General features: G+C 46.7%; 1 protein-coding gene across 1 annotated transcript in view; it reads right to left on the bottom strand.

Annotated features, from left to right (window-relative positions):
- Nucleotides 1-14,707: 14,707 nt before the first annotated feature.
- Nucleotides 14,708-16,851, bottom strand: part of EIF1B (eukaryotic translation initiation factor 1B) — a 2,644-nt gene continuing 500 nt past the window's right edge. The window contains exons 2-4 of the mRNA XM_004708562.4: nucleotides 16,074-16,237; nucleotides 15,579-15,680; nucleotides 14,708-15,144 (exon numbers count right to left, since the gene is read on the bottom strand). Of these exons, the coding sequence (XP_004708619.1) occupies nucleotides 15,100-15,144; nucleotides 15,579-15,680; nucleotides 16,074-16,237 (311 nt within the window). The 3' untranslated portion in view covers nucleotides 14,708-15,099. The remainder of the gene's footprint in view (nucleotides 15,145-15,578; nucleotides 15,681-16,073; nucleotides 16,238-16,851) is intronic.

The following is a 16,851-nucleotide window of genomic DNA, read 5'->3' as shown; positions in this document are numbered from 1 at the left end:
CTTAATATACAATTGCTCTATATAGGAAACTTTCTTATACACATATGAGTGTCTATGAATTTGTTTCTCTACCACAGTGGCTCTCAACCTTCCTAATGTCATGACCCTTTAATACAGTCTCTCATGTTGTGGTGACCCCCCAAACCATAAAATCATTTTCCATTGCTACTTCATCACTGTAATTTTGCTACTGTTATGAATCAGGCAATTCCTGTGAAAGGGCTTTTTGACCCCCACAGGGGTCGCGACCCACAGGTTGAGAACCACTGCTCTAACACATCCTGGTTCTCTGGCTTTGTGCTACAGGCATTTGGTGCCATCGTGGGGAAAACAGGAGGTGGCGGAGATGACCCCAACCCAATAGCAGCTGGACCCAAGGCATCAGGTTGCATAACTGTCCAGGGCTCTCCGGGGAGTAGCAGGAGGTGGCCTCGCAGGACTGTCATTGAGTAGCCTCTCTGCACTGCTTGGTAACCAGGAGCCCCAGCACTCAACTCTGAAGCTTTTGCCATCTGTGGGTGGAAGACACTGTAGTAGCTGTCCAAACCAACCATCAGACCGTCGGGAGGTTTTCTCCTGTCTACCTACAGCAAGTAGAAAGGTCGGAGGGTGTGTTGTGCCCAGATAAAGGTGGTTATCAAGGTTGGTGGCGTTTCTAGCCACCGGTGAGTTGGATTCAAACTTTTCCCAAAGCTAAGTCATAGGATTCTCTTCCCCAATGGAGACTTTGCATTGAATTTCCCCCTAACCTGCAAAACCATGTCCTCCCAAAATGCAGGTCACATTTGTTGTCCGTGATGTACAACGAAGTTTGGTTTATTGATCCCAAACTATAAATGCTCCCGTCTTCACAATAAAGGGTGAAAACAGAGGTGGGGTCATAACTATAAAAAAATTAAAAATGATGTGGCTTCTTCAAATTCCATGATTTGGGGGGGGGTTGTGTGTGTGCCAAATTAGGCGACGGCTCAGCAAACTCTGGATCTCAGGCCCAATGTGCCCTGCTGCTTTTTGGTGTGCAAGAGGGGGTCAAAAAGTTCATGGGGTGGGGGGTGGGGGTGGGGGGTGGTACAGGGTGGGGGCAGAAATTCCATTATCTTTCAGTTCCAATTTTCCCACAAACTCGTACGGGTTTTGCATTTTTAATATTTGGAGAGAAAAGAAACAGAGGACAGTATTGTAGGACATGCGAGCATTTTGTGAAATGCCAAATGCCATGCGGATCAATAAAGTCTTATGGGATCACAGCCACCCACATCCACTTACCTCTTGTCTGTGACTGCTCTCTTCAGTGGCAGAGTAGAATAGTGGCTACCAAGACTCAAGCGAGCCTACTAGCCTAAAAGGAGCTCGGGTGGTGTAGTGGTTACGGTGGTGCAGTGGGCTGCAATCACAGGGTTGGTAGTTCAAAATCATTAGCAGCAACTTGGTACGAAGACAGGGCTTTCTACTTCCAAAATCAGTTACCATCTGGGAAGCCCATGGGTGGGTCACGATGAGTCTGCATTGGCTCGATGGCAGGGAGAGTTGAGAGACTAGCTTAAAATGCTGACTGGTGTTTAAAGATCAACTTTGCCATGCCCTGGATTCTGTATTACTTATGGTGCATCTGGGGGAGTGCACTGGACCACAAATTGAAGCATGGGCAGTTCAAACCCACTCAGAGACACCTGGGGGGGAAAGGCCTGTGGATCTGCTTCTGAAAGGTCCGTGGTGAAAACCCGACGGGATACTCTTCCGAACCACACGGGCTCACCCTGTGTGCGAACCAACTCAGAGACAATGGGCTTTGCCTTTTCCCTTTCCTTTTTGGGCATGAAGTTATCATTCTAAAACTAAGTACCCAGAGAGTAGAAGACAAGAAGCCTCAGTAGTGCAGTGTGAAGCCCTGGGCTTCGGAAAGGTCGGGTGTTCGAATCTAGCCGTTGCTCCCCAGGAGAACCATGTGGCAGTGGGTTCTATAGAGGTGAAACCCACTGCTACGGAGTCAATTCAGACATGTCGTCAGACCCTGTCGGGCAGAGGAGAGCTGCTTCCCAGGGTTTGCCGAGGCTGGGAGCAGAAAGCCTCATCCTTCTCTTCTGAAGCAGCCAACGGATGGCAGGGGGAGTAGCCGACCCTGTGACCACAGCTCCTCCATAAAATGATTTTTAAAAAAAGAAAGAAAGAAGACACAAATCAATGGGAAAACCCATTTTGCTCATGGATAAGAAGATATGACATGTGAAGATGGCAACATTCCTCAAATTTATCTATAGATTCAAAGCAATCCTGTCAGAATCTCAGCCGATTTCCTCATGGAAACTGACAAATTGTTCCTACACATATGTATAGAACCCAGAATAGCTAATACAATCTTGTAAAAGAACAAAGTCAGAAGACTCATACTTTCCAATGAAAATATATAACATAAAGCTAATTATTAAGACAGTGTGGTACTGACAGAAGGACAGACATCTAAAGAGTGAAATAGAACTGAGAGTGAATCAATAATTTCTTACATTTAGAGTCAATTGATTTTTGATAAGGGTGCCAAGATAATTCAGTTGGGGTGGGGATGGAGGTTAGGAGGATAGTCTTTTCAACAAATGGTTTTGGGACAATTGGATATCCACATGCAAAAAAATGAGTTTGGATGCCTGCTTCATGCCACACATGGAAATTACATACAAATAGATCGAAGGCCTGACTGTAAGAGCTGAAACCAGACACTTCTAGAAGAAAATATAAAGGTAAATATTTATGACCTTGTATAAGAAATGGTTTATATGCCACCCAAAGCTCAAGCAACCAAAGAAAAAATAGGTAAATTGGACTTCATTACGATTAAAGCTTTCAAATGTCACCATCTAAGAAACAAACAGGCTACACAGAGAATGGGAGAACATACTTGCAAATCTTATGTCTGAAAAGGGACTTGTATCTAGAATATATAAAGCACTCCTACAACTCCGTCGTAAATGACAAATACCTTTTTAGGAAAGGGGCTAAGTTTCGGATATACATTTTCTCCAAAAAAGATATACAAGTGGCCAGAAACACACGAAAAGATGCCTAATATCATCATCCTCCATCAGAGGAATTACAACCCAAACCACCTGGAGGACCCCGTCACGCCCACGAAGACGGTTGTAACTTACAGATGGTCTCTGAGATGAGGGTGTGGGTGGGGAAACTAGAACCCTTGCACCCGGCTGGTGGGAAGGTCAGAGGTGCAACCATGTTGGGCAACAGCCTGGCAGTTCTTCGGAACATTAAAAGAGAGTTACCCTGTAACCAAGCAATTCCACGCAAGAGAAACGCAAGCGTCTGTTCACACGCAAGCTTGGACTGGGATGTGCCGGTCGCAGCATTCGTCACAACAGACAAGGTACTGAGCTCTACTTGCTCTGCGCTCCGGGGAGTCCAGAATGGAAGCCGCGTAAATGTCTACCAGCAGATAATGGATAAACTCCAAAGGGGGAGTTTTTTTCACCACAAACAGGAAGGAAGTGCTGGTGCAGGGTCCAGAATCGATGGACCTCAAAAATGCTGTGCTTAGTCAAAGAAGCCAGTCACAAAGGGCACATACTGTGTGATTTCGTGTCTGTGCCTGTCCAGAATAGGCAAATGTGTACCAGAAAGTAGGGCAGTGGAAGCTCTGGACTGAGGTGAGGTGGGGTAGAGGCAGGGAGAAGACTGTGGAGTGACTGGAACGGGCATGGGATGGAGGCAACGAAGAGGTCCTGAAACTGGTTCGAGTGATGGGGGCACAACTGTGTGAACATATAAAGGGCTTCAACAAGGTCATCGGGAACTGGAATGAAAAGATCCTGGCTCAGATAACCTCTGGATGGGAGTCCAAACTTCCCAGCACACTTTATTTTTATTTATTTATTCCTTTTTTCGTCTTTAACTTTAAAAAAAAATCATTTTATTAGGGGCTCATACAACTCTTATCACAATCCATACATACATCAATTGTGTGGGCCCTGAACATGTGCTCTCAGACTCATCCTGCACACACCTGGTGCCTTTGCTGCACCAGCCCCGCACCCAGCTCCCTTCCTGGCACAGAGACAGTGGCTCCTCCTGTTTGCTGCAGCTGCTAATGGGGCTGAGAAAATCCTAACCTCTTGAGCTGGCATTTTCCAGGCTGCCCTTGGGCCTCTCTCCTGATTGGACCCCTTCCTTCTCCCCTTTCCTGTCCCCTTCCCTCTCCCTCTCATAGGACTTCTCTTGAGCTCCCGTGGCTTTGCAATCCTTGTAGCCTCTACTCAAAATGAGGCCTCTTGTCCAGCCGGACCTGGCTAAGAAGCTGCCCAGCGTAGCCTTTCCTGACCATTGGTCCATAGCTCGCTCTCCCAGCCTCAATCAAAGAAACCCAGAGAGGGGGCAGCCGCTGCCCTTGGTGGGACATAACCCATGACCGTCAGTCAGCAAACAGTTTCCATGGATCAGTTCTGACACCCTGTGCCCCCAAGTGTATCAAAGTTGAACTGTGCTCCGTGGGGTTTTCAGAGGTCGATTTGGGGGTAAGTAGATCATCAGGCCTTTCTTCCAAGGAGGCTCTGGGTAGACTGAAACCATCAACCTCGAGGTTAGCAGCGGCATGCTTTCTTTGTTGGCACCACTCAGGAATTCCCCCAACAAGCCAGGTTCTGTGTTAAACAGTGGACATGAATAAGAGCCTTTCATTCTCTGCAAGAGGGGACTGCAAGTCTATCCTCAGCTTCTGGTGAGCAGCTGAGACTCTGAGAGACTTCAGTGATTTGTACAAGTCTCACAACTCGGAGAGACATCTGGGACGCAAACCCAGGCCCAACTCCCTCCAAATGGTGGCCTCTCCGGTCTGCGCCACTCATACCCCAAACCTCCATCCTTTAATAGACTACATCCCAAGACAGAGGCCTGGGACATAGGGCTCTCAACCATGGTAGAGAGATACTTGTTGGCATGAGAGAACCCTACTGAGGGAGAAAAGCCAATAAAACAGGTTGTGAAATATAATGGATACACACACCCTACTTTCACTGTAAACATAATACTGAGAGAGAGAAAAATGAGACCAGAAGACCACGCATTAAAATGGGAATGATGGTTTAGCTGAGTGGCTAGAATAATAGGCAGCTTTTTTTTACTTGGAGCATTCTGGTCTTTTCTATTTTCAAAATAGTTGCAGGAAACATACATGACTGAGATGGTCATTTAAGGTTATCATTTTTAATATAATGATCTGGTATTCTAATATCCAACATATGAAGCTGTCTACCGCAAGTGGAAAAAGGATATTTCTGTTCTATTCTATTTTTCTTTAAGATTAAAAATTTCACAAATCAACTTGTAAAGGTAGAGGCCATTAAGGATTCAGGAAAAGGAGAGATGGTAGGGGACCCTCCTGTAAACATTATGGAGGAAAGGAATCATCCTCATGGAAGACTGACTGATCTGGCTGATTTAAAAGAGTTCTTAACAGATCCTCGAAAATAGCTCTAAGCCTTTTGTTGGTTTGAAGTATTGCCACATCTTATCTCACTGGTCTGATAGCATTGCCTACTGTGCTGTCCCAGGACTGTGTCCTGTCCATTCGTCTCCTTACAGGTTGTGTTTTAGAGTCTTCTTTAAAAAGCCCATTTCAACGCTAGTAGAAAGATCATGTTTTAAAAATGATGCTGGCAACATATGTACAAGTTTGCTTGATAGTATCAATTTATGGATTGTTATAATATCTGTCAGTCAATAAAGCAATTAAAATAATAATAACGATGTCCAAATAAATAAATACAAAGTCCTTTTCTACCTCAGAGTCAAAGCATATCCTGTTGGACTTCTTCAACTAGCTTTATACTTCTGTCTTTTACATCTATCTGGAGTTACGGTGTGAGGTAGGAATCCCATTTTTTTCTCCACTTAGCCGCATTTTCGAAAACTTTTAACCAAATCATCCATCTTTTCCCCCGGGAACAACAGGAAGAGAGTAGGACAAGGACAAAAGAGCTCGATCTTGTCCAGTGTCAGGGCAGCCTGGGACACTAAACATTTGTTGACAAATGGAGAAGGGGCCTGCAAGGGGCCTGCAACCAGGGCCTTTTGGTGGCCCTGGTAGAATATGTCCGTTTCCAGCACCCACCCCCTTTCCTTCTCCTGGGCCTGAGCTCTTCCCTGAGGCTCCAGGGAAGAAGGCAGGGAGATACAAAGGGCTCCGGGGTAGCTTGCTGGTAACAAACATTCTAGACCACAGCCCCACCACTTGTCTCTCTCGTACTTTAGTGGCTTGTGCATTGCTTTGATTCTGGAAGCTCTGCCACCAGTATTTCAAATCCAGCAGGGTCGCTCAAGGTGAACAGGTTTCAGCAGAGCTTAGAGACTAAGACTAGGCTCCGAAGAATAGGCTGTCCATTTCTGAAGGATTCGCTACTGAAAACCTTATATCGTGGAATACTGTCAGCAACAGTGCTGGAGGGTGAGCTCCCTAGGTTGAAAGACACGAAAGATCCAATTGAGGAAGCACTGCCTCCTCAAAGTAGAGTTGGTCATCATGACATGAATGGAGTAAAGTTTGTGGGGACCTTGATTTTCTGTTGCAGCACAATGCAAAATGAGAAGAAACAGCTGCACACATCTATTAATCAACAGGTTGTAGAATGTATGAAGTATTGATCTAGAAAAATTGGAAGTAATGAAACAATGAACGAACCTCATGCAGACTGATATCCTAAGCATTAGTGAGTTGTAATGGACTGGTATTGGCCATTTTGAATTGGGCAATCATATGCTGGGAATAACAAATTCAAGAGGGTGTCATGCCAGGTTGACTAGACAAATAAATAAATCCAGAGACACTCATAATTGTAGGAGAAAGGGCTTAATGCCAAAGAGTAATTGTATATTAAGGAAACATGCAGCCCAGTCCAGATCAAGTCCATAAGTCTGATATTAGACCCTAAGTCCAATACTAGTCCATAAATCACATTTCAGACTCACACAGCACATACCATGATGCAAAATATAGGAAGATCACAGGCCAGTGGGTTCAAAGTCTTCTGGATCTAATGGCAGTGGACGCAACTCCAGGGCTCTGGCTGCCACCAGCGTGGCTCCACGTGGCTTGTCAACAGGAATGAGTAGCAAAAAGAGTGTGTGGCCCACCTCCAGGGAGAAAGAGGAAGTTCCTCCAGGAGGCATCATCAGGCTGTGACCTGATTGACAGTCTAAACTCCCCCCCTGCACTCTAGTTATCAAATTGACCCGAGATTATATAAAGAGGAATGGCATTGCATTGATAATGAAAAAGAACATCTCTCTTGAAGTAAATGTTGTCTGTGATAGGATGATATTTATATGCCTGCAAAAAGTCCACTTAACACAATTATTATGCCAGTTTACATATCAGCCACTAAAATCAGTAATAAAGAAATTGAATTCTACCAACTTCTTGTCTGAAATTGACCAATCATGCAATCAAGATAAATGGATAATTATTGTTGATTGGAATGCAAAAGCTGGAAACAAAGAAGAAGGAACAATAGATGGAAAATATGACTGTGGTGATAGAAATGAAGCTGAAGATTGCATGATAGAATTTTGCAAGACCAATGACTTCTTTGCAAATATATTTTTCAACAACATAAACAGCGATGGTCCACATGGACCTCACCGGATGGGATACACAGGAATTAAATTGAGTACATTTTTGGAAAGGAACAACGGAGAAGTCCAATATTAGCAGCCACAATGAGGCCAAGTCTGTTTGTAGAACAAACCATCAGCTGTTGAGGTTCAAGTTGAAGAAAAGGAAAACAGGACCACATGAACAAACAAAGCACAACCTTGAATATGTCCCACCTGAATTTCAAGAGTATCTCAAGATCAGACTTGGCATACCGAATACTAATGATCAAAGAACCGATGAGCTGTGGGATGGCATCAAGAATACCACGCATGAAGAAGGCCAAGTGTCATTAAAAAGGCACAGGGTTGCTATGTGTTGGAACCATTGGACAGCATCTAACAGCAGTGTTACAAAACTCGGAGCCAGTTCTCATTCCGGGAGTAGATTGCTGTTGTTGTTAGGGGTCATCAAGTCAGACCCGACCCAAAATGACCTTATGCACAACATCTGGCCGGATCAATATCAGGCCTGCTCCTAGCACCAAGTGACCTTGAATCTCCCCCACACACCTGCGGAGCTGACCAGAGCTGGCTAATGTAACCTGTCAGCAGCTTTGGAAGTTTTTTTTCCTTTTACTCATGGCCCGTTTTTGCTCACGACCCATTACATTCCAGAAACCCGGACATACCTGTATCTCCCAATCCCCGACTACTTTACCTTATATGGACTCAAGGCAGCCCAGTCATATGTTCCCCGGCAATATAAACACCACTCACGTAGCCTGGAGTGCAACTCCCTCAGCCCAGACACTGTGGACCGTGGGACTTCGCCCAGGCTGGGTTTTTCTCCCTAATAAAGCCTGTTTACTTAAATTCGACTGATTTGGTCTCTAACGCCTCTCTACCACATTATATACAACAGAACAAAATACTACCGGGTCCTGGGCCATTCTCACAATTGCTCCTATACCTGATCCCTTCATTGCAATCATGATGCCAATCCATCTACTGAGGGCCTTCCCCTCCTTTGCTGCCCCTCTACTTCACCAAACATGTGTCCTTCTCTAGGGTCTGGTCTCTCCTGAGAACAAATCCAAAGTATGTAAGATGAAGTCTTACCATCCGTGCCTCCAAGGAGCACTCTGGTTGAACATCTTCCAAGACAGATCGATTTGTCCATTTAGCAGTCCCTGATACTTTCAGTGTTTGTCTCCAACACCATAATTCAAATGCATCGATTCTTCTTTGGTCTTCTTCATTCAACGCCCAACTTTCACGTACATAATGAGGCCACTGAAAACATCATGGCTTGGGTCAGGCACAGTTTAGTCCTCAAAGTAACATCGCTGCTTCTCAATGCTCTAAAGCAGTCGTATGCAGCAGATTTACCCAGTGCAATCTTTTCATCTCTTGACTATTGTTTCCATGAGTGTTGATTGTGGATTCAAGCAAGGCAAAATCCTTAACAACTTCAGCCTTTCCCCATGTATTACGATGCTACCTATGCTGAGGAGTTGGGGCTTCTTTCTATGGAGTTGTGATCCACGTGCCTTAAAAATGAAAAAATGATCCACACCTCCTTTGCATGATATAAACGTGTCAACTTGCTGGGCCATGGGTTTAGTGATTTGGCACTTCGGTACTGGTATCATCAGTCTACATCCCCCACGATCTGATCTGATGGGCTCATCAGCCTTGCTGCTGAAGGGGATTAGTTCGACACCCTTATCCAGGTCCCACCCCTGATCCCATGTAAGGGGAGTTTCTCTGGGGCATGGCCTGCTCCCTGTCACCTCACATGAGATCAGCGGAGAGCCCAGCGAGAGGAAGGAACTCCTATCACCAAGAGAGAAGAGAGTATGTCCTTTGAACCCAGGGTGTCTGTGTTGAGAAAATTCGACATCCAACAAGAAGAACAATGATAGTGACCTGACCCTAAAAACGGATTCCCAAAATTATTTGGCCTACTGCCTCTTTTTCAGAAAAAAAATTTTTTTTTACTCAGTACCCCCTGTCGGTGAAAAATGTTTGTGCTATCACCCATAATTCAGGATAAAGTGTAGGTATCTGCTTTCAGAGAAGGATCCCTGGATCATTCCAGTGCCTCACAGGAGCTGGTATCTCCCACTTTGGGAAACACTGCCTGTGGTAGTTACGTAATCCCATGTCAACTTGAGGGTCTGAAGAGTGAATGGATGGAGTTGTCTGTCAATCAGGTCACAGTTCTATTGGAGGGTGACTGAGATGAATGGTTCTCTGGAGGCTGGCCTCCCTCTCGCTGCCATTGTTCTTCTGTTGACAAGCCACATGGAGCCAGGCTGATGGCAGCCAGAGCCCTGCAGATGTTTCCATTGTCTTTGGAGCCACAAGACTCAGCACCCACCAGCCTGTAACATTCCTACCTTTTGCATCATTGCATGTGGCTGCATGAGTCTGAAGAAGGATTTATGAACTAGTATTGGACTTATGGGCTAATATCAGACTTATGGACTTGATCTGGACTGGGCTGCTGTGTTCGTCTGGGTAAACTAGAGAAACATATTCATGGACACACATATGTGTATAAGAAAGAGGTTTATATACAAGAGTAGTTGAATATTGAGAAAACATCCCAGCCCAGTTCAGATCAAGTCCATAAATCTGATATGAGCCCATATGTCTGATACTGATCTCTACAGTCCTCTTCAGATTCAGTTAACACATGCAATGACGCTGAATGCAGGATGATCACAGGCCAGTGGGTGCAAAGTCAATGGCAGTAGAAGCATCTCAGCACTGGCAGGTGTCTCCATGTGACTCCTCCAGTTCCCAGGGCTGCACCAGAGTAGGTCCATGTGGCTTCTCCTTAGGGATGTCTCACAGGAAGTGACCCAAGAGAGAAAGAGTCTCTCCTGCCTCCAAGGCGGAAATCCAGAAATTCCCAGAATTCTCAGGAGAAGGCCATGCCTACACAGATGCCTCATTGACTATGATCCAATTGACAGACTAGACTCCACCCCTTCACTCTTAATCCTCTCAGGTCCCAAAAGGACACCAGATGATGTCCCTACCACAGCTGGGATGTTTTCTTAATATTCAATGACGCTTTGACATCAAGCTCTTTCCTACACATACATGAGTGTCTCTGGATTTCTGTCTCTAGTCAACCCGGCCTCGCACACTGCCCTAGAACTTGAAGACAAACTCTTCTGCTGGAGATGGCACCCTGACTTTGGATTTCTAACCCTCTAAACGGAGAGAATAACTTTCTGCTTGTTGGGATCCCCCACTCAGGGTATTTGTTATAGCAACACTAGATCACTGCACAGCATGGGCAGAAGGAAGATTTAACCTTGAAGAATTGTTTATTGAGAGCCTACTGTATTATAGGCACTGAAGCTGGGGACCCCAGAAAGGGGAAGGTAAGGATGTGAAAGCCATAAACCCCACAAACCTTTGTCATTGAGCTGATTCGGACTCAGAATGACCCCGTGTAGGTTTCCAATGCTGTCGATCTTTATCAGCGTTGTAGCCTCATCTTTCTCCCAGAAGAATGTGAAAGCAAGCAGTTTGTGTGGGAGCTGATCTCAGAAAGTCCTGGTAGGGAAACGGGGAATAAAAGGTGCTTGATAAATAAGTTACCATTATAGACCACTGGGGCCAAATTTGCCGGTAGATTTGGATTTAGACCAGTAGAGAACATGCCTCAGACTTTTCCCATTTTCGAGTAAGGACATTGGGGTGCTTATAGACTAACTCCTCCCAGCAACCGGTTAAGGCTAGTGGGCAGTTGTCAAATTCTCGACACTTCTTCTCATTCCCACACAGACCCAGCAGCCTTTGGTGGACAGAGGAAGTACTCCAGTCAAGGTCACAGACGCTCACAGCGGGAACATCTAGTCAGTCTGGGTGTTAGGATGCGCTGTCAAGAGCAACAACTCATGAACATTCATCTCTCTATAAGAAACAGTTTTTCTATCAAGAAGTAATGATGGACGAAGAAGGCATCCCAGTCCAACTCAGGTACCTAAGTCCGATAATAGTTAAGTCCCTCTTCAGACACACGGAGCCACATGCAATGATGGAGAATGCAAGTAGTTCACAGGCCAGTGGGTGCTGTCACATGGATCCAAGGTCGGTGGAAACCTGGCATGGTACCGGGGCCCCTCAGGGTCAGTGAGGGGCACAGTCCCAGCAGGCAGGAAGTTGAAGGGGCAGAGAGAGGGGGAGGTCCCCCGTTTTCCTGGGCTTGTAAGAAGGCCACACCCCCAGGGAGGCATCATTAGGTTGTGACCTGATGGACAGGTTGGATTCCACACCTCCACTTTCATCCATTTTCAAATGGACAGGCAATCATCAACCTACCACACCATGTATGGGGTATGGGTGTTGAAGGAGACGGGTGAGACACACTGACAACCCTCTACTCCAAGCAACTGTCTTGTGTGCCTTACATGTTCGCGGTGGGGAGATGCAAATGAAACTAGCAAAGACAAAATAATGTACAAGATCTCCTTGGGTACAAATAATGATCATGAAGAAAAACAAATACGTGGCCCTATGTTAGTGATGGAGTCCCTGGGTGGTGCAAATGGCTCACGCTCTGGACCACTGGGAAGGAAAGGCTGGTCAAGTCCACTCATAAGTCATCTCAGAAGCAAGGCCTGGCAACCTACTTTCCAAAACATCAGCCACTGGAAGCCTTATGGAGCATGCTTCCCACTGGCACATGGAGAGCTGGGATCCACTCGATGGCAGCTGGTGGTAGTGGTAGACATGAGACACAGGTGAGTTGGTGTGCTTTATTACGTTGGATGCTCAGAGGTAACCTTCCTGAAGTGAGAGATGGCTTAAAAAGGGAACTTGGAGAATGGAAGCAGTAACAAAGCAGCCCAGCATGACTAGACGTGCAGGGGCCACAGGCGGGGGATCGGCCAGGGGGGATCTTGTGGGCTATTGTAGTACCCGTAGAATATAAATGTTTAAGATTTGGTGCCGAGGATTAATATTTTGAGTTTTCTAAAGCATCTTCTGGGTTCAATACAGGGAATGGGTGCAAGACAGCCAGGTGGGGGCAAAGTGCTGTTATCCAGGAGAAAGATAATGGTGGCCCAGACCCCTGTGAAGGACGAGGAAAATCATTTTCTCCATCCATCTTTAGCTGCTACACACAGGTGTGGAGTAGTGAGATGCTTGCGCTTAACCAGGGCTGGGGTTTTACCGAATGATTACGGAGCAGAGAGGGTCTTGGAAGATGAGGGTGCTTTGAGGAGGTACACCAGAAAAGCTATGGTGGTTATGGAAGTCTGTGAGATCTGCATGAGCTGATAGACGCAGTGCGCTCCAAAGAGGGCTTAGGACACTAGTGTTGAGGTTAGCTGCTTTCTTAATGACTCAAAGGGAGGGAGAAAAGGAGGGCACTGTTGGGTGTGAAGGCATGCAAAGGCCAAAGGACCTGCTGTTTGATACCTTTCCTGAGGTATTAAGTACCTGGCCCACACTTCTCCAAGGGAGATTTTCTGACCCGGACTCCACCTGGGGATGCCGACTTGGCGTGATGGGCAATCGAATGAAATCAAATTCTTGAAGTGCCATTTCTAGGCGATCATTCAATTGTCACACGTCTCCCCCTTCTTGTGGAGGCGAGGTCTGCCAGTCCTCTCCGGGGAGTAATTACAGATGATCTTCGGAGTGAGTTCGGTGCTGGGGTCTCTGGGCCTGCTGGAACAGCACCCTGCACGTCATGCTGCGCACACGGCCTTGAGGGCATTTCGGGAATACAGTCACTGTTTTGTGCAGACGAAACACTGATCCACTCAAAAGGCATGGCCATCACGTCCATTCCTTCTCACAGCGACCTTTCAGGAGAGTAGAACCGCCTCCTGGGTTCCCAAGGCTGCTACAGAAGCCGGGTGCCACCATTTTCTCCCAATGCCCAGCTATTGGTCAACAGCTCAATGCTTAACCACTATGCCACCAGGCCTCCTTGGACGATGTCTGGGTGACTCCGCCTGAGTGATGCCCACTGTAGCAGTCTGAGCACAGGAAGGGCAGTGGTGGGAGAGGCTTTAGAGGGGGACAGTGTCTGACCCCTATCTTTGCATCAACCTACAGAGTGGCTCTGAGTGGGGTACCTCTGCTCAGAATCCCGCCCATCACGAATGGGGTTCCTTTGCCGAGAACCCTGGGCTCATTACGTTCCAGGGAATTTGATTGGTCACATCGCAGCCCCGTGCCAGGTGGCAAGGGCTGGAGGGCCTACAAGTTGTCTGAAGGGCAAGGCCTCACTGCATCCCTTGGGGTCAGAAGCCCTGCTCGGGAAGGGGACCCTGGGCCTTGGGTGCTTTCTCTCACCCTGCTCTTTAATCACTGGGCATGTGTCTCCTTTCTGTATCAGGTAGAATCTTTGGGCAGTAAGTGTACTGGATTCAAATGGCCAGAGAACCACAGCCTGGGGTCACAGAAAAATGCCTCGTGACCCCTACCAACTGCTGCAGCAGTTCATGTTCGGGATAAACTTGATTCATTCTAGCCGATCCACTAGAACCTTCTCTCTCAGACATGTCGCCTGGTGCTGCCTGCCTGTCCAGAGAGCCCAGCCTGTTGCAGTTTCAGCTACAGCAGGTCCCGCTGGAACAGGTCTGTGGACAGAGGTTGCTATTTCTTGAGCTATAACCCGAATTTCCTTTACCTGGAGCCTGGCTGGGACAGATGTCTGGCATTCCATTTCTCAAGTAGCTTTGGCTGCCGCCCTGACTAGAACAGTTCCTTTGAGCGTGGCCCTCTTTCTAAGGGTGGTCAAGACAAAGTCTGTCACGTAGAGCCCCTCAGTGGGCAGAGCAAGCTGCTCCCCCTTTCCTCTGGGTGGCAGTGGAGTGGGGGTGGCGTACTGAAAGGTAGAGGTCGTTACCTGAAAAATGTTAACACTACATTTCGATACATCTGAGAACAACTTTCAGTTGGCTTGCAATGAGCAGAGACTCTGAGTTTATATTCTTGCTTCTATCCTGTTAATGAACACAAGCCATGCAAGTTTACATATAACCAAGATTCTCTCTTTGGGCTGCACAGCAGCTGTAGCTAATTAGAAAGAATACTTTGCAGAACAAGAGCGCGCTCCAATTATGAAACGTGTGCCTTACTAGCTTAGACTTTGGAGCATAATTGCTCACAAAAGGATTCATAGATTTTTTATTGTTAAGCTGCAACATACAGAGTTTAATACAACAAAAAAACATTTAATCAAGTGAAAAAATAATAAACTGAACAATAAACACTCAAAACAGAATCTTTTCCATTGGAAACATGTTAAGCTGAACCCGGGCTTTTGCTACCACCTTACTGCACTTTTCTGATGTGTTATGAGCCCGCACGGCCCCCGTCTTCTGTAACCATGCAGATGTGAGTGGGAGTTTGAATAGTTAAATAAACGAAAAGTCCGTGTACTGCAGAGAATCATTTCACAAGGCAGCCAAACTGGGTTTAGAGAACAAAATTATTCAAGAACTTCTCCATGTATTTAGGTCCATTTCAGAATCCATGAACCTTAAGCTGTTCCTCCTTAACAATGCCAACCTGTAAAATAAAAATCTAATTTAGCAGAATCACTTTGTGGGATAAACAATCCTTGAGGCGGCGGGAGGAGGGGTGGGAGGTCATTGCTGCTACCTTCTCGTAAGACTTGGGGCATACCCTATTAATGGAAACAACTGAATATACATTTGAGAACCTTTCAGTGCTAAAACACATCCGCCAAAGATGCACAGGCATACAAACTATCAGGCGATTCTAATGACATGAGGGAAGGGTGGGGGGAGGGAGGAGGGGGAACTGCACAAAAGCCCTCCTCTCCTGCCTTCACATTACATACCCAGTCTCTAGTTCACGTAATTGATTTACTTCAATCACACGTTTCCACTTAGTAGGAAACAATTCATTGTCTTTAAATACAATGAAAACAGACAAGCAAAACCCTGTGCCTGTGGCACCAAGCGCACTCCATCACTTACCTCCAAGAGAAACTGGCAAATGTTTTTCCTCTGGTCACCTTGAAGCTGGATGACCTCCCCGTACTCAGGGTGCTCAATCACAGTGCCATTGCAGGCAAATTTCTAGGGAAGAACAGGAATATGCAACAGTAATTAAACCCAATACAGGCAGGGTTTCAAGCTGTGCCATATGACTAGGATCAACTTCAGTACGTTTGCTTTTATAGATTTAAGAAACAGTTCTTGTCCCAGAAGTGCCCGAGGCCGAGGCAATTTAAAAACAAATCGGCAGGTTACATAAAACTGAAGAAATGGAATTTATGCAAAGCCACAATTTAAACACATCGTAAGAGGGGGGTTTGGCTGATTATCTGGCAGTCAATTTCAAGAACGAATAAAGCCTTCTTGGGCCCCACCGTCTTCATCCACCCTGATTCATTCAACCGAAGTGGGACCATAATCCAATTCGGAGGGCTGCATCTGAATTTTAAATCCTCTCCCCACGCCACGTTTTACCTTTTTGAAAGCTTTCACAAGTTTCTTTTTGTCATAATCATCCGCAATGCCCTGAACAGTGGTCAGTGTCTTCCTGCCGTTTCGTTGCTGGATTCTTATATGAATGTAATCTTCAGTCCCTGCCGGGAGTAAGTCGTCACCCTTAGTTGCATCAGCAAAGGGGTCTGCAGAGAAACAAACAAGCCAAATTAGAGAAACATCTCTTAAGAAGCTGCAGAAATGGGGCAGCGTGCAAATCTGCACCAGTGGGGCAAGGAAGGTTGCAGTTGCCTATGCGTTTTGGTTTTCAGGACTGTTTAGTGGAGGAAAAAAGAAGAAGAAAAAGCCTTCCGGATACCTAACCTAATCGAGAGGGAACCAGTATTTAACGAGACAAGCCTCTCATAGAAGCAGGTACCTTGCCCTCCAAGGAAGAGAAGGGAAAGCTTAATTTTATAGCCCCTATAAAAAAAACGTGCGTCATCCCAATGACAGTCTGTTTGTCAACAGCGAGATGCAAATAGGAGGCGCAGGCTCGCCAGGGAACTGTTTAAACTGGTCGGGACAAGCGCCCCCCGCCCCTATCCGGGCCCAGCGAGCAGCCAGCGCACGGGCCGGCCAGGGGCGTGCGCATTTGCATTTGCACCCGGCGGCGGCGCCAGCATCCCAGCCTGGACCGCTCGCTGCCCGGGGACCGACCGGCGCCCCGCAGCCGCATCGGTTACCCCGTGACCCCCAGGGCGGCACGGCCACTGCTCCCCACGCCCCCGGGAGCGCGGCCGGCCCGGCGCCGCGAGGG

The sequence above is a fragment of the Echinops telfairi genome, unplaced genomic scaffold, assembly GCF_000313985.2.
Source record: "Echinops telfairi isolate 266 unplaced genomic scaffold, ASM31398v2 ScPeMD7_4225;HRSCAF=4972, whole genome shotgun sequence".
NCBI classification, from domain to species: Eukaryota; Metazoa; Chordata; class Mammalia; order Afrosoricida; family Tenrecidae; genus Echinops; species Echinops telfairi.
This window is presented reverse-complemented; position numbering and strand designations above follow the sequence as displayed.